The 27,846-nt window shown below is 41.2% G+C and overlaps 1 protein-coding gene across 7 annotated transcripts in view; it reads left to right on the forward strand.

Moving 5' to 3' along the window:
* The first annotated feature begins 1,088 nt into the window (after positions 1 to 1,088).
* Positions 1,089 to 27,846, forward strand: part of TMX3 (thioredoxin related transmembrane protein 3) — a 111,108-nt gene continuing 84,350 nt past the window's right edge. For 4 of the 7 annotated variants that reach the window (XM_042860401.2, XM_065585191.1, XM_042860400.2 and 1 more), the window contains exons 1-9: positions 1,608 to 1,683; positions 2,761 to 2,815; positions 8,253 to 8,292; positions 10,171 to 10,294; positions 14,387 to 14,432; positions 18,247 to 18,327; positions 20,912 to 21,011; positions 23,866 to 23,943; positions 26,257 to 26,323. In XM_042860401.2, coding sequence (XP_042716335.2) covers positions 1,623 to 1,683; positions 2,761 to 2,815; positions 8,253 to 8,292; positions 10,171 to 10,294; positions 14,387 to 14,432; positions 18,247 to 18,327; positions 20,912 to 21,011; positions 23,866 to 23,943; positions 26,257 to 26,323 — 652 coding nt within the window. In that variant the 5' untranslated portion in view covers positions 1,608 to 1,622. Of the gene's footprint in view, positions 1,360 to 1,607; positions 1,684 to 2,760; positions 2,816 to 8,252; positions 8,293 to 10,170; positions 10,295 to 14,386; positions 14,433 to 16,009; positions 16,030 to 18,246; positions 18,328 to 20,911; positions 21,012 to 23,865; positions 23,944 to 26,256; positions 26,324 to 27,846 lie in introns of those variants that run through there. The other 3 variants (XM_065585190.1, XM_065585192.1, XM_024102075.3) reach the window with 3 other exon arrangements.

The following is a 27,846-nucleotide window of genomic DNA, read 5'->3' on the forward strand; positions in this document are numbered from 1 at the left end:
TTGTCATTGGAATAGTTAAACAAGGCCAAGAACAACAAAGTCTTAGGCTGTTTGCCAGAAGCTGGGAATGGGCAACAGGAGATGGATCACTTGATGATTACCTGTTCTGTTCATTCCCTCTTGGGCATCTGGCATTGGCCACTGTTGGAAGATGGGATTCTGGGCTAGATGGACCTTTGGTCTGATCCAGTAGGGCCATTCTTATGTTCATGCTACAGCAGCAGCTGTAGCATAGATACTTACCACAGTAAGTCCACCCTCTAAGGTGGACTAGAGAGCTTACTGGTACACGGATGTAGCTGCTCTGCTGTAAACTATCTACTGTAACCACTCTAAGCTGATGGGAGAGAGCTCTCTCCTTTACTTAATTAACCACCCGCAAGAAGCAGCCACAGCTGTTGGTGGGAGAAGCCCTCCACATCAGTGCTTAGGTCAGTGTAACTTATGTCACTTGGGGGTGGCTTCAGCCCTGGGCCCCAGTGAATCTAACACTGGCCCTGGTGACCCCATTAAAACAGGGTCACAACATTCACAGTTTGAGAACTGCTGTGCTGCAGCTTCCCCTTTTTGCTGGAGCCTACTTTGCCCTGTAAAGTTGGGCACCCTTGCTCTCTCGGACAGAAATGTTTCATCTCCTTTCTCCAACTGGCCTACCCATCATGGGTTCTGACTTTTCTTTTTAAAGAAGTCTCAGTGAAAAGTGTTTTTTTTTTAATTAATACAAACTCCACTGTGGTGTCTGAAACCAAACCATCACAGCAGAGAGCAGTGCTGCCTTTGGAACAATTTGCACAGGTGAATGCAGTGAGAACCCAGAGCGTGTGTGACTCTGAGCGCAATGCAGAAAGGGGAGAGCTCAAGAGCAGCAATATGGGGAAGGGATGGTTTGGTTCTTTCTGATCTGGAGCGCGGGTAGGCAGGGGCCGAGGAGTCAGCTCTCGGCTGCATGCTTTGCCGCAGGCGGTCCTCACGTTAGCGGCGTGCGTGTGATTTTGGGGACTAACGCCCACTGCCATTAGGCGGCACCAACGCCTGGGGGGAGGGGGGATTCTCCGCTCTGCTCCCCGACCGGGCTGGCGGGGAGCCCGCGCACTGAGAACGGGGACGGGAAGGAAGGCGCAGCCGCCAGCAGACCCAGCTCGTGCCGGGCGCTCGGAGTGGAACAGGCTCTGAGAGGGCGTGGCCTAACCCTCCAGCGGCGCCCGCCCCCCGTCCTCTCTGCGCTTGCGCGGGAGGCGTCTTGCGGGGCGCCGCGTGCGGTTTGGTTTCCCCCGCTGGCCGGAAGTTGTGTTGCTTTCCCGAGTCCTCCTGTCAACATGGCCTCGGCGAGCGGGCGGTGCCGGCTCATGTGGGCAGCAGGTAAACCTGGGGGCGCGTCATTCCCCACTCTGCGACCCCCCAGCGGGGGGAGGGACAGGGGGCGCGTGCGCGCGGGGTGGGGGGATGGGGAGAGCTCGTGGCTGGGCCTGGGGGGCGAGATGGGGAGTCGAGAGGGTGATGGGGGAAGGAAATGTGGGGGAGGGGTCTTTGCGGGAGCGGATGTTAGGAAAGGGGGGGAGGGAGGATTGTTTGGGGGGAGGAGTCATTGCCCCAAAGCTTCTTGCAGGCGGGAAGGCTGAGGGATGAAAGGGAAGAGAATCGGGTTGCGGAGGAGACGGGGCAAAGACCCTCCAAATAAAAGTGGTCGGACCAAGCATGATGCAAAGCAGACTGGCTAAATTCACTAGAGCAGTGGATTTCAAACTTTTTTAGGGTGGGGGGGTAAGGACTGAAGAAAATTGTTGATGCCTGCGACCCAATGGAGCTGGGGATGAGGGGTTTGGGGTGTGAGCGTGAGGACTGCAGCATGGGCTCAGGAATGAGGGGTTCAGAGTGTGTGGGGGCTCTGGGCTGGGGATGAGGGGTTTGGGGTGCAGGAAGGGCTCTGGGTTTGGGGGAGCTCAGGGGTGGGGCAGGGGGTTGGGGTGCAGGAGGAGCTCTGGGTTTTGGGGGGGTCCTTAGGGCTGGGGCAGGGGGTCAGGGCTCTGGGATGGGGGTGCAGACTCTGGGATGGGGCCAGGGATGAGGAGTTTGGGGTGCAGGAAGGGGTTCTGGGTTGGGGGTGGGTCACAGGGCTGGGGCAGGGGGTTGCGGCGGCTCCTGGTCAATGGCACAGTAGGGATATAGAGGCAGGCTTCCCGCATGTCCTGGCACTGGGGACCGCACTGAGCCCTCGAAGCGGCCAGCAGCAGGTTCGGCTCCTAGGCTCTTGCCCGCAGGCAACCCCCCAGGTCCCATTGGCTGGTTCCCGATCAATGGGAACACGGAGTCGGTGATCGGGGCAGGGGCAGCATGCAGAGCCCCGTGGCCCTCCTACCTAGAAGCTGAACCCGCTGCAGGGCACAGCACGGTGTCGGAACAGAAAGGCACTAGCCTCCCTTAACTGGGCAGCACCGCCGGCAGTACTTTTAATGTCCTGGTTGATGATGGAGACCAGAACCGCATGGATCCCTGAGTATCGAGCAAGGCGACCCAGTGCCTTAAATGTCGCGACCCAGTACTGGGTCATGACCTGAACTTTGAAAAAAACTGCACTAGATTATTTTCATAAGTATGGGGCATATTAGAGGTGCCTGCAGCGCGTCCCTATGATAGAGGGTAATGGGTGAGGGGAGCGATTGGAGGGGACAGTAGTGGCAATGAATTAATCAGGGTAAATGCCATTACCTTGTCCTGCAACCTACTTACTACCTTTCCTCCCCCCTCCCCTTTTCCTGACAGCTGCTGCACTTGTCTTGACTTTAGATGCAGCTTTTGTGGAAGACTTGGATGACTCGTAAGTACTCCTATTTTATTGTCACGTGAAATGTTGTCTAGGTATTTCTTTGTTTGTTTTCATGGAGGTGCTGCTCCTTTGTTGCTTTGGTGCTCTGTGGTATTACTCAGCCGAAAATGCTAAATAAGTCTTGTTTCTTTCTCTAGTAGCAACCATGAAATGCATGAAAGAAAAGGATGTGGTTTGTATAAATATCACCTCATAACTAGTAAGTTGAAGCACAGTGAGCATGGTTTAGTTTGCAAAGGCTGCGTGTTGTTTTCAGAGGCTGTGAATAGGGATCATCAGTTTGGAAGACTGAAGAATAAGAATAAACAGACACAGTAATAAACATGCTTTTTTCCTCCCATGTTTCTAACTATGGTAGTACGTTCAAATCTGGTCAAGGGTTGGAGTGAGGAAGAAGCACATTTTCATAGCTAGAGAATTTTTGTGAAACAGCTCCTAAAAGAAAGCACTGCTTGATTTCTATGTTTTTAGTAGAAGTTTCCTACAGTATCTGCTAGCCTTTAGTGGATTGTGCAAATATCTGTATTTGAAAGTGTTGACAACTTCTAGTTCAGAGCCCGGGGAAACTTATTTTAATAAGCCATGAGTTGTCCAAATGTGTATGTTATGGCTCTTTTATCAAACAAGTGCTGGTATAGGGCCACAAATCTGTGGCATATCTTCTTATAAATAACTGGAAGGTATGAAGGGTAAACATTTTTAGTTTCTGTCAAAAGTCCAGCAGCAGGTACTAGTGCATATACAGCAAAGGTTTACGAAAGTAGAATATTGGTGAAAGCTTTGCATTGTTTTTATTTATTTGAATTATAGTACTTCATAGCGGTCCCATTGTGGTAGCTAGGTATTATACAAAGACATTGGTAATAAATGGTCCTTATCCCAAAGAGCTTACATCCTCATTATGTGAGAGAGAAAAAGGATGGTAGGGGAAACAGGTGAAATGACACAGTAGGCCAGTGGCACACATGGGAATAGAAACTAGGTCTCTAGACTCCCAGTCTATTAGATCACTTTGCTTCAGTGTACTAGTTTCTTTAAAAGGGGTATCTGCTGATAAACTACTTAGCTGAAAAAAGAAGAATTTTGTATTTAAAAATTGGTACGTGTGGCCTAAAAACAGCATCTGTAGGAAGTTCTCTGAATGTGCGTGTCAGTAACCTCCATTTCCCCAATCCCTGTTATCTATATTAGATTCTCTATCATACACATTTATCGAATGGCTGTAGATCAGGGTGGGCAAACTATGGCCCGGGGGTTGCATCCTGCCTGTCAGGCCTTTTAATCGGGCTCTTGAGCTCCCGCTGGTGAGCGGGGTTGGAGGCTTGCCCCTCTCCGCACGTGCCATGGCTCCCGGAAGCAGCGGCATGTCTCCCCTCCAGCTCCTATGCTTAGGGGCAGCCAGGGGGTTCCGCACGCTGCCCCTATCTCAAATGCTGGTTCTGCAGCTCCCATTGGCCAGGAAACGCGGCCAATGGGAGCGGCAGAGGCGGTGCCTGTGGATGGGGTAGTGCGTAGAGCCACCTGGCTGCACCTGTGCATAGGAGCCGGAGCGGGGACATGCCACTGCTTCCAGGAGCTGCTTGAGATAAGGGCTGCCTGGAGCCTGCACTCCTTATCTTCTCCCGTGCCCCATCCCCCTCCTGCCCTCCGAACCCCTCGGTCCCAGCCTGGAGCACCCTCCTGCACCCCAAACCCCTCATCTCCAGCCCCACCCTAGAGCCCGCACCCTGAGCCGGAGCATGCGCCCCTTCCTGCACCCCAAACCTGTGATCCCCCTCTGAACCCCTCAGTCCCAGCCCAGAGCGCCTTTCTACACCCCAAACTCCTCATCCCCAGCCCCACTCCAGAGGCTCTCCCCCCAATCCTTCACCTCCCCCCCCCAGCCCCTAATTTCATGAGCATTCATTGCCCGTCATACAATTTCCATACCGAGATGTGGCCCTCAGGCCGAAAAGTTTGCCCGCCCCGCTGTAGATTAATAAATTACCAGGCTGTAGCACATGCTACTCTTGCTGCTTGATTTACTGTCTGTCCTATGACAACTGTAATTGGGTATTATGGAGTTATTCATGACTATATAATGCTATGTTGATATTTACATGGTCCTGAAAATACAGTATTATAATTTAGTTGTAAAAATTCTCTCTGGGCTGAAATTTGGTTTATTATGTGTCAGGTCAGGAACAACTATGTAGATGCTTCATAATTAAGGCTTTTAAAAAAGTTTGAAACACTTTTTACATTGGGTTAAAATAATATTTTGCTTTTGCCTAATTCAAGCACTCACTGCTTGTAATAGTATTTACTAGGGATTTATAAAGTTTAGTGTTGGAAGTAACAGTCAATAATACTAATGTTGAAAAGTTGCTACCTGCTATAATGTGCACGATCTCACAGGAATTTAGTCTAACACAAGTAACAATATGAATTTTAAATATCTACCGTAATTTCTACCAAGGACTCTATAAAATGCATTTTCAAATTTCATACGCATTTATGAAAGGTATTTTTGGCAAGGGGGAGTTTATATAATGTGATTCTTTCTTAGAAATTTAAACTAAATTAAGTTTAAATAATGTAAAACTGACAAAAATAAGAATATCAAAATATAAGACTTCAGCTCTTATATTTTTGCCAGTCCATCTCTTAGTAAAAAGGACACTTAAATATGGTTCAAAACTTAAATTTTGTGCAAACAAGCTTTGTAGAACTTGATTTGACATAGTTGTTTAGATTCCATTGGTATCAATTGTTTCTCAACAAACACTTCCCTTCAGATAGTGTAGAATTAAGAGCTTGAATGAGAAACTGACTTGACTTTCTTTAGAGTGAGGAGGTGGGTGAGGCAATACCTTTTTTGGACCAGCTTCTTCTGTTGGTGAGAGAGAGACAAGGTTTCGAGCTTACACAGAGCTCTTTTCAGGTCAACCTGAGAGAAATGAAAAAAGTAATATGGCATAAATAGTGCTACTCGTAACATAGGTTAAAATGATCTATAATATATTTTTGAAATTTCTTGTCTCTTTAGCCTCTTGTGAAGATGTTATTCAGTACTTAAAAAAGAAAAAAAATGTGTGTGAGGGTAGCAGTCCAAGGTCTGAATGGGAAATTAAACTTGCTTATTGCATTGCATCCTCTTCCTGTTCACTTGCTTGATTTTTGTGGCCTGCCATCCACTGGTTTTTATTCACGTCTTTGACCATGTGCCTTAATATTCCATGAGTAGAATAGAACCATATGCTTTGGTTGCATGAAGTAAAATATATATGAAAAATGTCTGTAGCTGCTTTGGAGGGGGCAGGAGTGGGTTCTATATCAAATTCTCAGATTACAAGTTGTAGAAGATATATTCTAATTGCAAACAGAACCTGGGTTCTGAAAATCAAACTGTTGCTTTCTGCTTCTTGCATCATCACCAATGTTTCAGATTTCATAATTAGAGGTTGCCAACATATTTTTAATGCACAAGGGACAATAGAATCCACCTACCGTATATCTTTCATTAGCTCTACAGTGCAAACAATAGTAAAATTGATTTTCAGTAAAATGAGTAGATGAGGCATGTGTGGCTAAAAAAAAACTGCACACATTTTATATAGCTTCTTTAACATCATCAGATATTTCAAATCCTCAGTCAGCATCTTTGTTTCATGTTTGATCCTTTCAATAAACTGTCTGATCAGGTTGTACTAAATTCCCCCAGCCTCCTCTAGACATTTGAACATGCATTTGCTTCAATACCTCAGAGCAGTGGGCTAAATAAAGTGTTTCAGCCATAACATTATGGCTGTGATAAATATAGTTAAAAGATAGCACTTCAGCAAGCAAATGGTGAATCTTTTCTTTCCCTCCCCAAGCATTTAGTCAGCTTCTTAAAACTTGCTTTTAAGGTTTCTTTTGATTATTTAAAATTAAAAGGTGGAAGGAGGGAAAACTAGGTGGTATAGTGAGTTAGGTAACTCAGCCTCCTTCTCCGTAGGTGTATGAGATGAAACCATGTTCTAGGTCGTATGTGACTATGGTGGTCTCATATTGCTTGCCTACAGCCATCACAAAATCTCAGCTTACTTGCATTTCACAGACCAAGTTCATCCCTGGTTTTCTTCTTGCATTAGTTTGGTCCTAAATGTGTAGCTTCCAGGCTTGTGATCTGTCCCCTAGACCATTATGACTCAGATTTTACCTTCTGCCTAACACAAGCCATAGAACAAATGTGTTTTACACAACTAGATGCATTTAGTGATCTTTCCTTGGGAGAAGCTTGGAGCTGTGGTAGCAAGGGCATTGCCAACCAAAACTGAGATGTGTTGGCAGACTTCAGTAAGGAAACTATGCAATGCATGAATGTGTTACCTTTGGATCTGAATGCTGTTAGGTCCTCACTATCATAAACTGTAGTTCAGTTCACAAATAACTTTCGAGTAAGTGCTCTCATTGTCATCTAATTGTAATGACAAGAAAAATAGACTCATAAATACATACAAAATTCATCTTGTTAGGTACTACTTTAAACCTATTATAATGATTACAATTATCATTAAAATGTGTATTTCATAAGGACTTCCCTGGTAGCCATGTAATAGACTTCCAGTTCACATTCAACTTAATGCAAACTCTACAATACTGTTAAAACTAGTCAATTTGTTATCTTGTCAGCCTTTACTCTAACATTAAATAAAGGCCAGAAAATATAGATTAGTATTGTTCACTATCTTAACTTTGTGTTCTTTGATGTTAAAGTCTTGGTAAAGTAAATGTTGAGGTTATGTTAAAATGACTGATAACTTTAACATGGAACTAGGCTAGCTGCAAGATTTTTACACTATTGAGCAAACAAATATAAAGGTCACTCTGAGTTTGAAAACTAGTTAGAAAGTTAATCTAGGATATTTTAGTATACACATTATTGTTGGTTGTGTATGTTACTTAGCATGTATAGCTCTCCGGAAAAGAGGAAGAGCTGAATTACAGTTTAATTTGAAGTAGTATTTTGGGGAAATGCATTAGGCTAAATGTAGAGTGTGCAGTAAAAAGTTATGTTATAGTGATTGAAAACAGACTCCAGTCCACTGTACCATTGAACCTGTTATATAGTGTAAATCTGCATATTGGCAAACCATTTCTTCCTATAGTCATTTACCCTTACTTCAGTAGTTCTGGGATTTTTTTTTTTTCTTTTTCATTGGTGGCAAAGGGTGTTGATGGACTAATACTATACTATACACTGCAGTGTGAAATACACAAGGAATTTTAATAGTAAAAAAACTGATGGGCTTAATATGCCTGCCATATTTTGCTTTGATCGTCTCTTCCTTTTTCTTTTTTTTTTTTTTTAAACCAGGTCCCTTTGTCCCCCTCCTTCAGAAACAAATAGTGTATATGTGTGCTTGTGTATATACGTGTTACAATCTGTGCTTTTCTTTTCTAGATTTAAAGACAATCGTAAAGATGACATTTGGCTTGTAGATGTGAGTATGTGAGAAGTATTAAGATTCACACTTTGTTGAAACTTAACAGCTTTCCATTAATTTTGTTTAAAAAAATAAAAGAACCACAATATACTACACAATTGATATTGGAAGAACTCATTTTCCTCTTTAAAAAACAAAACAAAAAACCACTATCCCATAGCTGTACGTGCTAATGCGTGTACTTCAGATTTTAGCTCTTGTATCATGTTCATTGTTCAAAATCATTTATTTTACTGTCTAATATACTTGGAAAGTGTTAGAACTAGAGAATACTGAACATAAGACTAGGTGTAGAACCAAAAGTTGAATTCAAAGTAAGGTTTATACAAGCTGAATACAGTTGCCAAATAGCTCATATTAACCATATTTGTTGAGAAATAAGTGGCAAATTATATATAGTATCTTCTGAATCAGTAACTTCCACAAAGGCAAAACCAACCCCCTTCTCAACTGGGAAATCGATTTCCTGGGCCCGTGATCCTTCAACACTGACTTCAGTGAGTGTAGGATTAAGTCCTTGGTAGATAGAAGGATGGAAGGAATTCTCCCAGCTGCATCCTGGCTCTGAAGGAAATAGGAGTTGGTTCACACTATGTGATGGGATATACAAACCCCACACTAGAGAACACGGGGTTAAGGAACAGCTCTGGGCCCAGGCTACACCTGCTAAGCTTGTACAAGCTGGAGGCAGTGCTCTAAAAAGGAGAGCAGAGCAGTTCAGAGGGAGCAGAGGGCTGCTCTGAAAGGAAAATAATGCCCAGGAGCTCATTCCCTGGAATCTGGCAACACAGGCCTGTGCAAACTCACGGAGGAGAGGAAAGCGACTGAGTTTGCAGGCCAGAGACTTGATTATAGTGAGTTATTCAGGAAACAAAAGGAGACTTGGTAGGAAGTGGTCCAGGGGAGGGCAGTGGCTTAGCACTCCAAGGTGTCAAGTGTAGCTGCCCACCACTGTGCCCTGGAACAGCCCAGTGGAGAGATGGACCTGGGCTCTTCTACCCACGTTGAAAGGACATTACCATCCCAGGAGTCTTCACCTGGATTTGACACCTTCTGGAAAAGACCTTACCTATTCAAAGACCCAACCACAACGAAGTTTCTGTGCTAAAGGGAAGGACTGGAAACCCTTGGGGCAGGGACACAGAAGGACTGGACTGTGCTTTCAAAGGGCAGGTGCTCTGCCAAATCCCCATCTAACCATTTGGCGGCACTGTTGGTGATCGTGCAACTACTACACATTACTAAATACAAATATTATGACATAAATGTTTATGGTTACAAGATATTTGCTCATTTGTGTTCAATACTCTGCTTCCTTTGGAAATCTGAAGTCATGGTAATCTGCTTCTTGTTTTGAGACTTCCACCAAACAGATAGGCTTTTCTGGCAGGCAATAGAGATATTATAAGCTCAAATTCCTTTATACGGATATCTATCTAGTCACCCATCAGACACTATATTCAGGTGATGCTTTTTTCCCCCCCTCCAGGTACACTTTTTTAGAAGATAAGATTACATAGTCTGCTTCTGTCCTGTGATTTTTCATAGACAGGAGCACTGCATTGAAGGGAAATATAAATTATTAGTAGGTCTCTTTTTTAGAAAATCTTCCTACATATCCTTCAGGACAGGAATTGCTACATTAATATAGCATCTAGAAGTACTCATTTTGGTTCTGCACTGTTAAATCATGAAAGTTCAGTTTGCTCATAAAACTGGAGTGAAAAACTTGAATTTGAAGAAGTCCTTATAAACCAAGAGAGGATTATCTGTTTGGCAACTTTTATTGGTTTTCCAAATGTGTGGATTGAGAGTTCCATTTTTATACAGAGTTCACTGATTCTGTTTAATGCCACACTTCTGACTTGTTCTCAGTTCTATGCACCTTGGTGTGGCCATTGCAAGAAATTGGAGCCTGTGTGGAATGAAGTTGGTATAGAGATGAGAAGCAGTGGTTCTCCAGTAAAAGTTGGGAAGATGGATGCGACTTCCTATTCTAGTAAGTATGTGTTGTGTAGGCATAGTTTTGTTGTCAACTAGTTTTGAAAATGAAACAACCAGAAGAATTACTATTAAAAAAAAGACTGTATCGTATAAACAAATGCACTTGTCTTGAAGGATCTGCTGGCTAAGTATAGCAGTAAGTAACCAAGATGTGAATGTATCATATCCTACTGTTAGTGACTTTTCAACTCATGCTGCTGTGGTTTACCCCCTTCAACCAAAGCCTCAGATCCTTATACACTTAAAACAAATAAGAAAAGAGGTGTAACCTCATAGAAGGTAGGACCCTGAAAAGTGCTATCTTTGGTATAAGTTTCTTTAATTTCTTTATAAGGTGCTTGATCTGATTTACGGAGCCCACCATAATAAGGTACAACTTGTCTGTTTTAGGTTCCTTACTTGATTACTACTAGGCCAGGTAGATCTACTTGCACTTTCAGAACTGTAAAGTGCTTTCGCATGGTCAATCCTTAAGCTATTATACACATCTTGTTGAAATCCTTGCCTCACTAGACAGCAGATTTCTGTCCACCTGCTCATTGCTGTATGTCTCCACCGTTGTGTGTAGAAATTGAAAATCAATCTTGCGGGAAGAGGGGGATTGGGGATCAGCGGAAAACTAGTGAGAAACCTCTTAGTCAAGAGCTTCTGGCTTTATTCATTCATTTTACAAGTATATTGCTCTTGATCAATTAATGCAGTTTTGGTAAGCACTCCAACAGCATAAAGTGTTACACAAATTAACTGCTATGCACACTTAAACAAAACACTCCTTACAACCAGTATCTCAAAAACTTTGACTTTGCAATGACTATCCTACCTTGCTTGTAGAACCACAATTCATTTTGCAGTTTTTACAGTTTGGGTAAAGGGACAGAGGACTACAATGTTCAGTTTCACCTCTCAACAACTCATTATCCTTCTGGTGAAAGAGGTCTTGAAATAACAGCCCTGCCACAAGCAAATACTTTGCAGGAATCATCTCTGACTGTCCCAGATTGAAGTAAACCTCTGTTTAGATTCTGAAAGACTTCTGGGTTTGCCAGCTGCAATATTTTCACACATGAATAGGGATTTGGGGTAACATTTTCAAGAGTGCCTATGTGCCTTGAGCTCCTAAGTCCTGTTTTCAAAGGAAATTTAGGCTGAAATGTCAGGATTTACCAAGATATTTAGGTGCCTGAAAATGCAGATAGGCGCCAAGCTGGATTTTTCAAGTATGCCTAAGCAATTTAGATGGGATGTTGAGGGTGAGAGGGCCAGGGCTCTGAAGTGGCACCGAGCATTTAATCCCTCAGGTGCTTGGCTGACTTGCTCACATGCTCAAGGTCTAACTTATTGCCCTATGTGAGCTTGGGAAGGAATTTCCTACCAGCTCAGATAGGTCCCTTCCTCTGTAGCATGTGTTGTTTTATGTGGGTATATCTCAATCATTTCCCTGCCATTGCAGAGGCCTCGGCCTTTGTGGCACATTGGTCCCTCGTGTTCTCTCCCTCTGGCACATAATAGTCTAGTCTCCTGCAGGCTGTTATAATTTGCCTAATTTTTGTTGTTGGGTTTAAGGCGTGGGTGCTGGGGGTGTTGGTGGCCTGTGATACACAGGAGGTCAGACTAGATGATCTGGTGGTTCCTTCTGGCCTTAAACTTCATGACTGCACATGCCTAACTCCTGTTTACTTGGTCTTGGGTGCTTTTATAGGTCCCACCCAGACCCTACCTGCATCTTTAGGTGTCTAGATACCATGGCAATTCTGTTCCTTGGGGCCTAAGTCTCTTTTGAAGATGGGACTTAGGAGCCGAGTTAACACCAGCACTTTTGATAATGTTGTTTTTGCTGCTGATTTGCTAATTTTTTGAGGTAACATTGTTTGTATGGAAAATTGTGGTGCCCCGACTGTCCCGTGTGAGTCAGCAGATATTTGCATTATCGTAGCTTCTAGAAGCCTCCGTCATCAGTCAGGACCCCATTGTGTTAAATGTACAAACACAGAACAGTCCCTACTCCAAAGAGTTTAAAGTATAAGACAGGACCCAACAGGTGCAGACATATGGGGGGAGTACAAGGAAACAATAATACACTATTGGTTAGCATGATAGGCTGTGGCAAGCATCCTTTAGAGTAAAATCCCACACAAAATGAGCAGACTGGAGGTATGGCCATTTAGATTTGGGGAAATATCCTGGAATTAGGTGGTAGTGACGGATATGGCATTCACTAAAACTCAACAAGCTATTTAGAAGTACATGAAGCAGCCCAGATTGCTTGAGGTTAAGCTAAGAGCTTCAGAAATAAGTGTACCAGCGTATTGTTGACAGCAAGACATTTTTATTAATACATAGTGGCCATGTTGACAGTAAAGTAGGCCTGGAAAAATGGCATTTTAACTACCTTCTAATGGCAGAGTAGTATTGCAAACTTGCATGTCCTGAAAGATGCACAAAAAACATAGGTAGCAGTAAATCTCACTAGGGATGTAAAAGGTTAACCGGTCAACTGATTAACTGGTAAACATTAGTCTTACTGGTTAACCCACCTTAACTCTTACCCCCAGGCTGACCGGCTGACCCCAGTGGCCCTGCACCAGCTGGATTGGCCCCAGCCCCGCCAGCCGGTGGGATTGACCCCAGCTGCTTAATTAGTTAACAGTTTAAACAACATATTTTTAATCATTTAAACGGTTAATTTTTTAAATTGTATTTACATCCCTAAATCTCACAACTATTGAATTAGTCCTAATTTAAAACGGTGAGATGAAGGGTTGGAGGTGGGGGTGGACGTGGAGATCTGGCTTCCTTAATAGGTCACATTCAGTGGTACCCTCTTCCCCTAGGCTTTAACCAATCCCATAAAATATAGTACAAAAAAGCCACTGAAGTATGGACACTGGAGCAAAAAGCAAGTACAATGCTAGTGTTGCCAGTTTATTTGGTGTATTTTAAATTAAGCTCTGGTTTGTGGAGTCCTGTAATTATGGGAGAATCCTAGCTTTCATTTAAAAAGAAATAAGTTTCTAGCTTCCAGACTTGAAGAGAAAAGCTTAAAAATGTGAACTCTAAAGGCTTAGAACCAAATAAGCAAATAAAAAGAATGGAAATATACATTTTTCTAAAAATCTCATGATTTATGGTTTATGCAAAATTCATGATTTTTGAATGCAAGACATTAGCAATACCATATGCTTGGGGGGGGGGGGAGAGGAAACCGAGTTGAGCACATGCCAAAACGTGTTGCAGAGTTTCATACATTCTGGACAGCTGTGGTCCAGATGTGTTGATGTTGGTGGATACCACCCAGAGCCTCTCTCAGGGTCAAGAAAAACTTGTCTGTTTTCTGCCTTTTGCTGTAGCTGACACTGTCCCAAATAAGATTATGTGCAATGACCACATCAGTTTTGGGGACTTGAACCACTACTCGTAGTAGTAGTAGTAGTACTGCTACTCAATTGTCCTGTACATTGTATACATAAATTTAGCCACCTGTATGTAGCTGTGAATTTGACTTATCTCATTTGTGACAAAAATGACACTGGCAGTACAAAAAAACAGGAAATGCTGAGTTAAGGTGTCACGTGCTTCAAAAAACAAATACACAGCCTTAAATCTGTCTCCACAGGATGCCCAGAGGACGTCAGACCTTCCCCTTCCTAAAAAAATCTACCACTTTCTCAGTCTGCCTGAAATCCAAATCAGGACTCCAGTTCATTGAGTCCCAACATTTGTGTCGGACTGTGTATCACTAACTAGTTGCTGTTGGTTTATAGAGATTACAGAGGAAATATTAGTCTCACTACTACTTTTTTTAGTATTTTGTGTGTTAGCTGACATGTATACGTACTACTAGTATGCATGTATGCTACATTTTCATGACATGGAGTCTCTAACATGTTTCTACTTAATGAATAAAATGACTAATTCAATTAATTTTGAATAATCGTTGGAACTGATTTTCAGGTTAGAAAAATAACATATGCATGTTTAAAATAAACAATCCGCTTTTTGTTTAAACAGCATTTATTATACAAACCATGTAATTCCTCTTTTGCATATATGAGAGGAAAACAGAAACATAACCAAATGTGTCTTTCAGGCATTGCCTCTGAATTCGGAGTTCGAGGTTATCCAACAATTAAGCTGTAAGTTGACCTTTCCTGTATTATATTTTTATATATCACTGTGACGGGTTTGGTCACAGAGACCCCTTTGGGACTGTTACCTGGCGTGCTGAGATTACCTCTGAGTCCGTTTTCCCTGCCAGTTTAGGACTCCAGAACCCTACCTCGTTGAGCCAGACACGCTAGCCTGCTGCAACACAGACCCAGGTCTGGTCCACGCCCCCAAAGCTGCAGACTTTAACCAAAAACTGCTCAGCAGGTCACCTATCTCCAGCACCCAGACACCCAGTTCCCAATGGGATCCAAACCCCAAATAAATCTGTTTTACACTGTATAAAGCTTTTACAGGGTAAACTCATAAATTGTCCGCCTTCTATAACACCGATAGAGAGAGATGCACAGCTGTTTGCTCCCCCCAGGTATTAATCTCTTACTCTGATTTTACTAATAAACAAAAGTGATTTTATTAAGTACAAAAAGTAGGATTTAAGTGGTTTCAAGTGATAACAGACAGAAAAAAATAAGTCACCAAACGAAATAAAACAAAAACACGCAAGTCTAAGCCTAATACATTAAGAAACTGTTTACAGGTAAAATCTCACCCTCAGAGATGTTCCAATAAGCTTCTTTCACAGATTAGACTTCTTCCTAGTCTGGGCCCAATCCTTTCCCCGGTACAGTTCTTGTTAATTCTAGCAAACATCTTAGGTGGAAACTAGGGGTTTTCTCATAACTGGAAGCCTCCTTTGTTCTCTTCCACCCCTTTTCATAGCTTTGGCACAAGGCAGGAATCTTGTGTCTCTCTGGGTCCCCAACCCTCCTTCTAAATAGAAAAGTACCAGATTTGAGATGGATCTTCTTATCAGGTGACGTGGTCACATGTCACTGTAAGACCTCGTTCTTCATTACCCATGGGTTGGCCCACACGCACACAGGAAGACTTGCAGGTAAATAAACCTTCCACAACCAGTTGTCCTAGTCAGTGGGAGCCATCAAGATTCTAACCCACCATTAATGGCCCACGCTTTGCATAATTACAATAGGACCTCAGAGTTATACTTCATATTTTTAGCTTCAGATACAGGAATGATACATGCATACAAATAGGATGACCATACTCCGTAGATCAGGGGTCGGCAACGTTCGGCACGTGGCTCGCCAGGGTAAGCACCCTGGCGGGCCGGGCCAGTTTTATTTACCTGCTGACGCGGCAGTTTCGGCCGATCATGGCCCCCACTGGCCGCGGTTCGCCGTTCTGGGCCCATGGGGGTGGCAAGAAGCGGCGCAGGCGAGCGATGTGCTGGCCGCGGCTTCTTGCTGCCCCCATTGGCCCGGAACGGTGAACTGCGGCCAGTAGGGGCCGCGATCGGCCGAACCTGCCACGTCAGCAGGTAAATAAAACTGGCCCGGCCCGCCAGGGTGCTTACCCTGGCGAGCCACATGCCGAACGTTGCCGACCCCTGCAGTAGATTATAAGCTTTGCAATAATACCTTAAAAGAGACCTTTTGCATAAAGCATATTCCAGTTACGTCATATTCACATTCATAAGCATGTTTCCATAAAACGTTATGGAGTGCAACGTCACAAAAGAGTTCGAGGTTATCCAACAATTAAGCTGTATGTTGACCTTTCCTGTATTTTATTTTTATATATCAATCCTCACTACCACTCACTTTCCTTTGTAAAGGAAAACAAACAAACATACAAAAAAAATCTTAACAGCTGATACCAGTAAGAAGCAGGAAAAGAAAATGACAATTCACTTTGGAGCCAGTTTTGAATCAGTCAATGCTGAACTGGATAATATTTTTTTTAAATTATTTTTCATTTACATTTAAGGTTCTCTGTAATACTAAGCTGTTAAACAAAGTGGTGGTATAAGTAAGTTGAGTATTAATTAAGCTGAAACAAGCTTGTATAATAGTATAAATAATCCATAGTCTCATAAAATATTGTTTAAAGGGACATCATGAACTTGAAATCCAGTAAATTCCCATTGACAAATTAAACACAGTTTCAGGTATGAAACCTATATATGAGTCACCCTGCCAGTGTTTGACTTTCTGATTGCATTTCCCCATTTTTAATGACTTTTCAGTCCCATATTGCTGTGTAGGGACTGTAAAATGTGTCACGGACCGTGAAATCTGGTCTCCCCCCGTGAAATCTGGTTTTTTGTGTGCTTTTACCCTATACTATATAGATTTCACAGGGCAGACCAGCGTTTCTCAATTTGGGGGTCCTGACCAAAAGGGAGTTTCAGGGGGTCGCATGGTTATTTTATGGGGGTCACAATATTGCCACCCTTCTGCGCTGTCTTCAGAGCTGGGCAGCTGGAGAGCAGGGGCTGCTGGCCAGATGCCCAACTCTGATGGCAGTGCCCCACCTGCAGCAGCACAGAAGTAAGGATGGCAGTACCATACTGTGCCATCATTACTTCTCCGCTGCTGCTGACAGCGGCTCTCCCTTCAGAGCTGGGCTTCCAGCCAGCAGTCCCCACTCTCCAGCGGCCCAGCTCTGAAGGCAGCACTGCTACCAGCAGCAGCACAGAAGTAAGGGTAGCAGTACTGCAACCCCCCTACAATAACCTTGCAATTCCCCCACAACTCATTTTTTGGGGTCAGGACCCCTACAATTACAACACTGTAAAATTTCGGATTTAAATAGCTGAAATCATGACATTTACAATTTTTAAAATCCTATGATCGTGAAATTGACCAAAATGGACCATGAATTTGGTAGGGCCCTAGCTATGTGTGAAAAGACCCATACAGCCAGGGAAACGAACTGCTGTGAAAGTGACTGTACACACAGTGCTATTAAAGGTATAAAGTAAAAACAGAAAACTGTATTTTTCTCTAATTTTTCAAGTGCAGTTATTAAAAATGAAAATTTGAGAAATGGTCGGACTTACAATTCTTTGTTTCCCCATGTGTGTTGGACTTATCAAAGGATGTTTGGTTGTCATAAAGATCCCATTGTTGCTTTTTGGTTTTCTTTAGTTATATTTCCCAAGGGTTGTGCCATTGAAATATTGTAGCTTGCTACAGGCTGCAGGTGAAAAACTTTGTCGTCATGACATATTCAGGCTCAGAAAATTGATCTTAAGGACACCAAAAAATAATGTAACTGACCCAGATGGATTCTTTTTTTAAAGGAAATCCTATTATTCTTCACTGTCTTAAATCCTACTTGAATATTTTTTCTGATAATAAAAGCAAGTTAGATCCTCCCCCATCAGTTACATACAGTAACATATTAGAGTTTCTTGTCTGCCTCACTGGAGGGAGGATTAACTGAGCGTTCAGATTTAAAAAACCTTTGCAGATTATCCATTTGGCCTTTCTATTTTGCTTTTTTCAAATAGTAAAAGGATATCCTAAGGCTTTTTTGATAAGGAGTAATAAATGGAAATTTTTAATATTTAATAATGGGGTCTAAATGCTGAGTTCTTTTTCATAGTCTGAGAGCAAATCTTCTCTAGTTTTTGTATTTCTAATATATTGTCATTAGAAAGCACGTGGTAGCCAACATGTACAGCAGAACTTATTTTCAGATGGCAAACAGTGCGGAGTGATTTTTTTTTTTTTTTCCTCCCTCATTCTAATTATATTTTACTGTGCCACTGAACTATACTTTTTCTATTTAAAGATTTGATTCTTTTGGCTAATGCATTGAAAAATAAAGTTGCTCAGCACTTACTAATGATTGAATATTAGAAATATGGGGATGCTATGATTTTGCATACGCAGCTAACTGATTTATTTTAGTTATGAACAAAGATGATGAAACAAATGGCAATTCCTCAGGATTTTGGGTTTTTTCCCCCTCCAGCTTAAAAGGTGATTTGGCATACAACTATAGAGGACCTAGAACCAAAGAGGATATAATTGAATTTGCTAACAGAGTAGCAGGGTAAGTATTTATAATCTTCTTTGAAGATACCAGTGACTTACATAGTTTTGTTGAGTTTGCCCCATTTGATTTTTTCAAAGGAGAGCCAAAAGATGGGCTTCTTTGATAGAAAGATGCTAGACCTATTAATGTAGTCTTTTATTCTTACAATTACTTTGCTAGAATCAGTGGCATCAATCTTGTTCATTTATTATAGTTTGAATTAGATGTGAACTGTAAAGAAAATTGAGTTAAGCCCAGAAATAGATTAAATACCTCCACTAACCAGTGGAGGTGAGTTGGGGGTCATTCAGTAATGGAATACGTATTAAACAGTGAGTGGACTCCTCAGTAAAGACCGTAGTAAGCCAATCTTTCTGCATGTATTTCTGCAAAACTCTTTTGTATTGGCTAGCTCCTACGACCCAGTTAGTGGAGACCTAATCTTTACCCCATCTGATTTAATAGTTCCAACAGTGGCCAATGCCAGGTGCCCCAGAGGGAATGAACAGAACAGGAAATCATCCCCTGTCACCCATTCCCAACTTTTTCCAAACAGAGGCTAGGGACACCATCCCTGCCCATCCTGGTTAATAGCCATTGATGGACCTATCCTCCATGAATTTATCTAGTTCTTTTTTGTTGTGTCTCCTCCCTCCATTTGTGCTGCCTTGTAGAGTGTGAAGCTATATTAACAAAAATGTGTTAACCCAGGGGTCGGCAACCTCTGGCACGCAGCTCGCCAGGGTAAGCATCCTGGCGGGCCGGGCCAGTTTGTTTACCTGCCGCGTCAGCAGGTTCGGCCGATCGCGGCTCCTACTGGCCGTGGTTTGCAGTCCCAGGCCAATGGGGGCGTCAGGAAGCAGCGCAGGTGAGGGATGTGCTGGCCGTGCCTTCCTGCCACCCCCACTGTCCTGGGACGGCAAACCGCGGCCAGTAGGAGCCGTGATCAGCCGAACCTGCCGCATCAGCAGGTAAATAAACTGGCCCGGCCCGCCAGGGTGCTTACCCTGGCCAGCCGCGTGCCAGAGGTTGCCGACCCCTGGAATAGATAGGATGGTGATGAACACCATAGCAAATTCCTAGGATTCCTTCATTTGTTCATATCTTTGCTGACGTTATCTTTTCTCAGTAGCCACTTAAAGCAAGGAGTTACTGTAAATCACTCCATTAGTAAAGGCTTGAAAGAATTCAGGTGAACTTGGGGTGATTATTTCTCAAACAATTAAGTGTGATAAGACAGGAATACATTTGTAGTTATTTTCATTTATATTTTGGCCATACTGACCTGTAAGAGATAAGACCTGTAAGAGATTTTATAGTGTGATAATAATGTAACATGAGTTTTTCTGATGCAATTGCTCTTAAACTCCGTAGTTACATTTTGTAAAGTGTTTCGACATTGATTTCAGTAATGATGCAACATTAGCAGTTAATTACTGAACAAGTTACACTGAACAGAATGATGCAATGCCTGTTAATAGATCCCTGAGACTGCGCTTGTTTTTTGAAATGGACATTACTTAAGGTGTCAGAGAGAGACTTAAAAATGCCCCACCACATACAGTTTGCAGATTTACGTCTGCAGTTCTGAAAAAAGTATGTTTAGTTAGGATGTTAGTGGTCTTTCACTAAATCTAATCATATGGGCTATGCCAGGTAGAAGCTCATATTCTGCCACTCAGTTTTATTTTTTAATTATAAAATGAAATGTTTTTGAATAGTGTAAGAGTCACTGGTATTAAACTGAGCTATTGAGAAAATTATTTTTTCTCTTTAACTGTCACACGTCAGCTCTCCTGGGATGATGCAGTATTTATCTGTTCTATTACTTACAGAACAGCAAATGAATTCTGTGGGTTGTATAAATTATTAACTAATGCACAGGCTGTATTGTAAAATTTTAAATACAGCATTAACAAGGATTTCACAATCTCCCCTCCCCCCCCCCCCCCCCCCAAAAAAAAAAAAGTGGAGGCGAGGGGGATTTTATATGAAGTTTTATTGGGACTATTAGCAGTCTAGCAAAGGAAATAGTTGTTGTTGTTGTCTTTTTTTTCTTTTTTTTCAAAATTGCCAACAAGAATTTCCCCCCATAGGGATAATTGCAACCTTGGCACACAAGCTCAGAATCTTCTAGAGAAGTTTCTGCTTGGGACTATTCAAATTTCCTCTCTTCTCACTTACCTGGGGTTTAGAGCATAAAAATAGGGACAAGGACCTAAACTACTTTTCCGTACTTTCCAGTAGTCTATGAATACTGGTAATCTCCAAACTAGAATCACTTACAAAACCCCTATTTCCGAGTTGCTATGCCCACGTTTATCTGCCTTTTTCAGAAATAATTACACCATATGTCAGATGGCTTGCATATAGTGTAAGGATTACTGTTTAATACTTCTTACTAAGAGTTGGTATAATTGGTAAATTCCATCGCACTGTAGCACTGGTCACTATATGCTATTCTTAAATACAGAGTTCTAGCATTTTCAAATTTAGACTTGTGGAATGGGTGGTCAGAATTGTACAATTTAGATAAGCTTATACATTTTCTTTAAATTTTCAAAAAAAATGAATGTTTCTTCACCTTTCCCTTTTCCCCCAGGCCTCTTATCCGGCCACTTCCTAGCCAGCAAATGTTTGAACATGTGCACAAGAGGCATCGTGTACTTTTTTTGTATGTTGGTGGGGAATCTCCTTTAAAGGTTTGAAACTTCATTAAATTCATTTTTTTTATCTTTATCTTTATAGAGGTAGTCTAAAGTGACTTGTACATATTTCTTCTAAAAAAGCAAAAAAGTAATTGTATATTTTAAAGAGATTGTAATTGTAAGTAAGAAGCTGAATATGTTCTAATTTTAGAACTACTTTGATAATGGCATAATATACACACTTTTTTTATCTTAATGTATGTATTTATGGACGTTTACCAAACATGCTGGTAATCTCTGGGGTCTGAGTGCTCTCTCTCATCTTGTAATCATTATGTAGTGGGACTCTGCAGTCCTAATAATGTAAAACATTATTTTAAAATCATACTTAATCCATGCATTCAAAATAGTTAAACTTAAGTTATTTAATGTAGCATTTACTGTGGGGCACAGTTATACTGAAGGGAGAATTTTTTTGTTAATTGGATAGGTTTTATGTTTTTTTTTTTTTTTATTTTTATTTTTTTTTAAATACTGAAGCTCTGTGCTACATCTTAATAAGTTTCACTTTAGTTAGGTGGAAAGAAACTGTGTGTTTGGTCTTCATTTTAACAAAATCCTCAGAAAATTTCTAAAACTCTTACTGTTGTTGACTGTATCACTTCCATTATGCTAACATAATGTGCATGTGTACCTTTATGGTGTGTGTCCTTTTTGCTCTAATACTTAGTAGTAGGGCCGTCAAGTTATTAAAAAAAATAAATTGCGCGATTAAAAAAAATTAATCGTGCAATTAAATGCACTGTTAAACAGTAATAGAATACCATTTATTTAAATATTTTTGGATGTTTTCTGTATTTTCAAATATATTGATTTCAATTTCATCACAGAATACAAAGTGTACAATGCTCACTTTATATTTATTTTTTATTACAAATATTTGCACGGTAAAAGACAAAAGAAATAGTATATTTCAATTCACCTAATACAAGTACTGAAGTGCAATCTCTTTATCATGAAAGTTGCACTTACCATCATAGAATTATATACAAAAAATAACTGCATTCAAAAATAAAACAATGTAAAACTTTAGAGCCTACAAGTCCACTCAGTCCTATTTCTTGTTCAGCCAATTGCTCAGACAAACAAGTTATTTTACATTTGCAGGAGATAATGCTGCCTGCTTCTTGTTCACAATGTCACCTGAAAATGAGAACAGGTGTTCTCATGGCACTGTTGTAGCCGGCATTGCAAGATAATTACGTGCCAGATGCCCTAAAGATTCATATGTCTCTTCATGCTTCAACCACCATTCCAGAAAACATGCGTCAATGCTGATGACGGGTTCATCTCGATAACGATCCAAAGCAGAACGGACCGACGCATGTTCATTTTCATCATGTGAGTCAGATGCCACCAGCAGAAGGTTGATTTTCTTTTTTGGTGATTCAAGTTCTGTAGTTTCTGCATCGGAGTGTTGCTCTTTGAAGACATCTGAAAGCATGCTCCACACCTCATCCCTCTCAGATTTTGGAAAGCACTTGAGATTCTTAAACCTTGGGTCGAGTGCCGTATCTATCCTTAGACATCTCACATTGTTACCTTCTTTGTGTTTTGTCAAATCTGCTGTGAAAGTGTTCTTAAAACAAACATGTGCTGGGTCATCATCCGACGCTGCTATGGCAGAATGTGGGTAAAACAGAACAGGAGACATACAATTCTCCCCCCAAGGAGTTCAGTCACAAATTTAATTAACGTATTATTTTTTTAATGAGCATCATCAGCATTGAAGCATGTCCTCTGGAATGGTGGCCGAAGCATGAAGGGGCATATGAATGTGTTTAGCATATCTGGCACGTAAATATCTTGCAACGCCAGCTACAAAAGTGCCGTGCGAATGCCTATTCTCATTTTCAGGTGACGTAAAATAAGAAGCAGTCAGCAGTATCTCCCGTAAATGTAAACAAACTTGTTTGTCTTAACGATTGGCTGAACAAGAAGTAGGACTGAGTGGACTTGTAGGCTCTAAAGTTTTACACTGTTTTCTTTTTGAGTGCAGTTATGTAACAAAAAAATCTACATTTGTAAGTTACACATTCACGATAAAGAGATTGCACTACAGTACTTTTATGAAGTGAATTGAAAAATCCTATTTTTTATCATTTTTACAGTGCAAATATTTGTAATAAAAATAATATAAAATGAGCAGGGCACACTTTGTATTCTGTGTTGTAATAGAAATCAATATATTTGAAAATGCAGAAAAACATCCAAAATATTTATTAAATTTCAATTGGTATTCTGTTTAACAGTGCGATTAATCACAATACATTTTTTTAATCACGGTTAATTTTTTTTTCAGTTAATTGCGTGAATTAACTGCAATTAATCGACAGCCCTACTTAGTAGTAGACATTTGTGGTTTAAGATCTACGTACTGCCAAAATAAAATTGAATTTGGTGTTTTAAAATAAAATGAACATAATACAGAAAAATTCAAACTGTCTTTGTCTAAGACTATTCCTGTAATACAAGTCCAAATAAGCCAGTTAGATATGCTGAGGTCTGTCAAGTTTTTTTCCTTTGTTTGAATGGAACAATGCGGGCACCGAATCACGGTACGGAACAGTATTACTCGTCTAGTTTATGTTCTGTCCCCACTGGGGAGGTAATTTATAAAAGGGATGCCCCTAACATAACTACATCATTTTACACTGGCATGTTTAGACATGCAATTCAGATGGGCCCCAGGTAAGCTTTCTCTTCTAATTTTTTTACATTGTCTTTTTATAGTTTACTTTTAAAAAGTAGACGGAAAATGTTTGTGTTTTGATATACTTTTTTTCTGTTAATGTGTGTACCAAGATTTAAGAAATTTTTAAAAATGTCTTTGTTTCTATTTTTGCAGGAGAAATACATAGAAGTTGCTTCAGAACTAATTGTCTATACATACTTTTTTTCTGCCTCAGAAGAGGTGCTACCTGAGGTAAATTCACTTTATCAGATACTTCAACTCTACTTCCTCTTCTTATTTAAATTGTATTTAGCACAACCATAGCCTTTTAATTCTTGCAGTTTCTGACATCAAACACTACAGGAAACTGGTCAGTAATAATAATCACTCTAATGAATAACTATTTCTACATAAAGAATCTAATAGAGAAAACATGGATTTGGAATTGAGTTACAGTTACAAAATACTCTGTTACCTTCTATTTACGTGTTAGCATATTGATCACCAGCAATATTAAAACCTCTTGTCTTTAAAAGAGGGAAAAAATCCTATAAAGTTATTCATTTATAATAGCTTGAAATTCAGTTGAAAAATTTCAATAACTTTTTTTGTTATTTCAATATTTGTTAGGTTGATTAGGCAGTCCTGTTTTGCATTGACCAGATGATTTTTTCAGAGAGGGCATTGACGTGCAATAGGAACTTAAATAGAATAAGTAGGATTGCAGGACACAGTTTGTTATAATCCTAGTTTCAAGATCATCTAATTTATCAAAACTGATTTTGGACCCAAAACTGAACTTTTCCAGACTTTTCCAAGAAACAGGTGCAAAAGCCCAATTCTCATACCCAGTTGTCCCTCATTAACTGAGCTGTCTTAGTCCCAGTGACAAACCCCAGAATCTTCAAGGAAGCCAAAATGTGCTAATCAGATTTCCCAAGGTGGAGTTGAGACATGGGAAGTCTCATGCATTTGTAGCTGGGAAAGGACAGTTTTATGCCCTTGATACTAGGGAATGGGATTTGAATGTTATACTACTTTACTAGCATAGAGAAGTGTATAAAAAACATATCTGTTTAATGGTGTGGTTTTGTCAAGGGGTTATGTCTGCAATGCTAAATGACTTGAGATTCATGACTTGAAATATCCTGTAACTTTAATAAATGCATTATTTTTCATAAAACAGCTATTTAAAGCCTACTGAGCCTATTGCATCTTGTTTTTACAATTATTGTAGCTAGAAAAAACACATTACATCACTATTTTCCTAACGTTATAAGGGAGGCGTCCTCTAGAGGCTAGAGTCCGGAGACTGTGTATATATTATCGGTTCTTCCACTGACTCGCTGTAACAACTTTGATAAGTCATTTGTCCAAGATTTTCAAAAAATGTTCTTTAAAGTTAGGTTTCTAAATCTATATATATATACCTATTGCTTGAATTTTGGAGGTGCTGAGCATCTGCAGTTTTTATCAGCCTCAGTAGAATTTATTGGTGGATGGCACTTCCGAAAATTAGGTTTAGTTAAGAGCCTAACCTTCTTTTGCTGTAGTTGTACGTACTTCACAGTATAGTCACAAGTGCTTCAAGGTTTAACATTTGCAAAGCCAAGCCCTATGAGATATTTTGATCACGAGTATACTGCAGAAGAGTTAAGTAGCTATAGTATTTTTAAAATATCCTACAGGAAAATAAGCAAATTGTAAAACAAGTCAGTGTAAATTTTATGTAATTCTCACTTAAAGTGCTCACACAAACTTTAACCCTGCCCACTGGCACTAATTCATTATTGTACGTTATTTTATTTCACAACTCCCACCTCTGCTCTAGAGCAGGGTAGTGAAGGTAGAGTTAAAGCTGGTCGCTCTGATTTATGAGTCTGATGTAATTTATGCCAGAGACCAAACCAGCCCCCAGACAGCCTTAGTCACCTCTACCCTTTGTGGAGCTTCCTGGGGGGCAGAGAATGGAGCCAAGAAGTGTAAAACAAACCAAAAAAGAATCAGGTTTCTAACGTTCTCAGATATGATAGAAGAATATCATCATTTTTATTCTGAAAATATTTCTTGTTTTAAAATTGCCACCCGTGTGTGGGGGAGATAGAGATTTAAAATACTTGTCTTGTTAAAAATCCACAACTTTAGTTGTCAAGGAACTAACCTCGTCCTCCTAAAACATTTTTTTAATGTGATATACAAAAGCCTTTTGTTTTCTCTTCACTGAATGCATCAGCTTTTGGGTAAGAAATATAGTTCCTAGTGCTGGAGAAACTACTAATATAAATTAGGAGATTGGAAATCTAAACAAAAATGTAATATCCACATAAAATTAGTGTGTTTTTTTTAAAGTTGGAATTGAAAAAAGATAAAATCGTTAAAAGAGGAAGTGAGGGAGTATGTTTCTAAGCTTCTGTGTTAGAAACAAAGCTGAGAGAATATTTAAGTGTCCTGTTTAATTATTTGAGGTTTTTTTTACTTCAGACTGGTGAGTTTAAGGTTTGTGCAGTTAAAATGCTTGTCTTAATCATCTATGGGATGATTAAAAGTCATCTCTCACTCTTTTAGTATGTGACACTTCCTGAATTGCCTGCTGTTGTGGTCTTCAAAGATGGAACTTACTTTGTATATGATGGTAAGTACAAGTGTGCACTGTTCACCTACAGGCAAAATACTCAAAGTATATTTGAGGGAAATCAAAACACAGGCATTCTTTTTGAAAGAAAATTTTTAAAAAGATTGACCAGGTTTATATTGGATAATCTTTTCTTTTGTGAAGGAGAGAAAGGGAGAATTGCTGTTGTTAGATCTCTCTCTGATTTTTTTTTTTTTTTTTTATGGAACAGGAGTGAGAATTTTGTTTAGCTGCAATAAATGAAGTAAAGATGGAAGCAACTGAAATTTGGCTTTGCATTTTTTGCTTGAATGTACTCTTGCATGTTACAGGTAGATTACTGGCATGCCAAATGAGTCCAATGATTCCGGTTACTCACTACCCAAGATTAATAGTAGAGCTGAAGGGTTGAATGATGGAAAGCAGCCAAAAGCTAAAAGACTCCTCTCCACATGGTGGTAGGCCCTATTATAGGGCCTGAGTACCATATTGAATATTTTATACTATTGCTCATTCCTCCATGCCCAAATTTATTCTTTTCACTTACATAATATTGAGGTGTACTTATCCTGAGGTTAACCTATTAATACATATCAATACCACTTTAACTCATTATCATACCCATCACTTCTTGCTTAAGCTTGTTTATGGTTATTGTTTCTATGTTTCTGCAGGTATTTACTGTTAAGCTCCAACTTTTACCATTGAGTAAGCTAGTCTGAGTTCCCCAAACTCTGAGGATAACTGTTAGATCATCTATCTATGCCAAAGGTTACAGCAGGGGTAGGCAACCTTTCAGAAGTGGTGTGCCGAGTTTTCATGTATTCACTTTAATTTAAGGTTTCACGTGCCGGTAATACATGTTAACGTTTTTTAGAAGGTCTCTCTCTATAAGTCTGGGGAGTGTGTGGAGGTGCAGGGCAGAAGGCTGGGTGTGTGGGGGGGTTCAGGGCAGAGGGCTGGGGTGTGTGTGGAGGTGCAGGGCAGAAGGCTGGGTGTTGGGGGTGACTTGAGGTCAGGACAGAGGGCTGGGGTGTGTGTGGAGATGCAGGGCAGAAGGCTGGGTGTTGGGGGAAGGTCAGGGCAGAGGGCTAGGAGGGTGGGGGTGCAGGGCAGAAAGCTGGGTGTTGGGGGTGACTCAAGGTCAGGGCAGAGGGCTGGGGGTGGTGTGGAGGTGCAGGGCAGAAGGCTGGGGTGCTCGGCTCGTGGGGGTGCTCCCAGCCCCCTTCCCTGAGCGGCTCATGGCAGGGGACTGGGAGGGATATGCCCTGTTCCACCCCCTTCCCCAAGGCCCGTCCCTACCTCTCTCTGCCTCCTCTACGGAGCAGGGAGCACGCTCGGCTCTGCTCCGCTCCCCCTCCCTCTCACAAGAGCCATTGCTGGCAGGGAGAGGGAAAGGGAGGAGGAGGGGCCGGAATGCACCATGCTGGGGGAAGAAGTGGGGGAAGGGGGGAAGCTTGGCTGCCACAGGACCAAGCTTCTGCTTCCTGTCCCCGCAGGGGAGAGCGGTGGGCAGGGGGGCTGTGTGGGGCGGGGGGGCGTGA

This window comes from Chrysemys picta, chromosome 2 (genome assembly GCF_011386835.1).
Source record: "Chrysemys picta bellii isolate R12L10 chromosome 2, ASM1138683v2, whole genome shotgun sequence".
Taxonomy (NCBI): domain Eukaryota; kingdom Metazoa; phylum Chordata; order Testudines; family Emydidae; genus Chrysemys; species Chrysemys picta.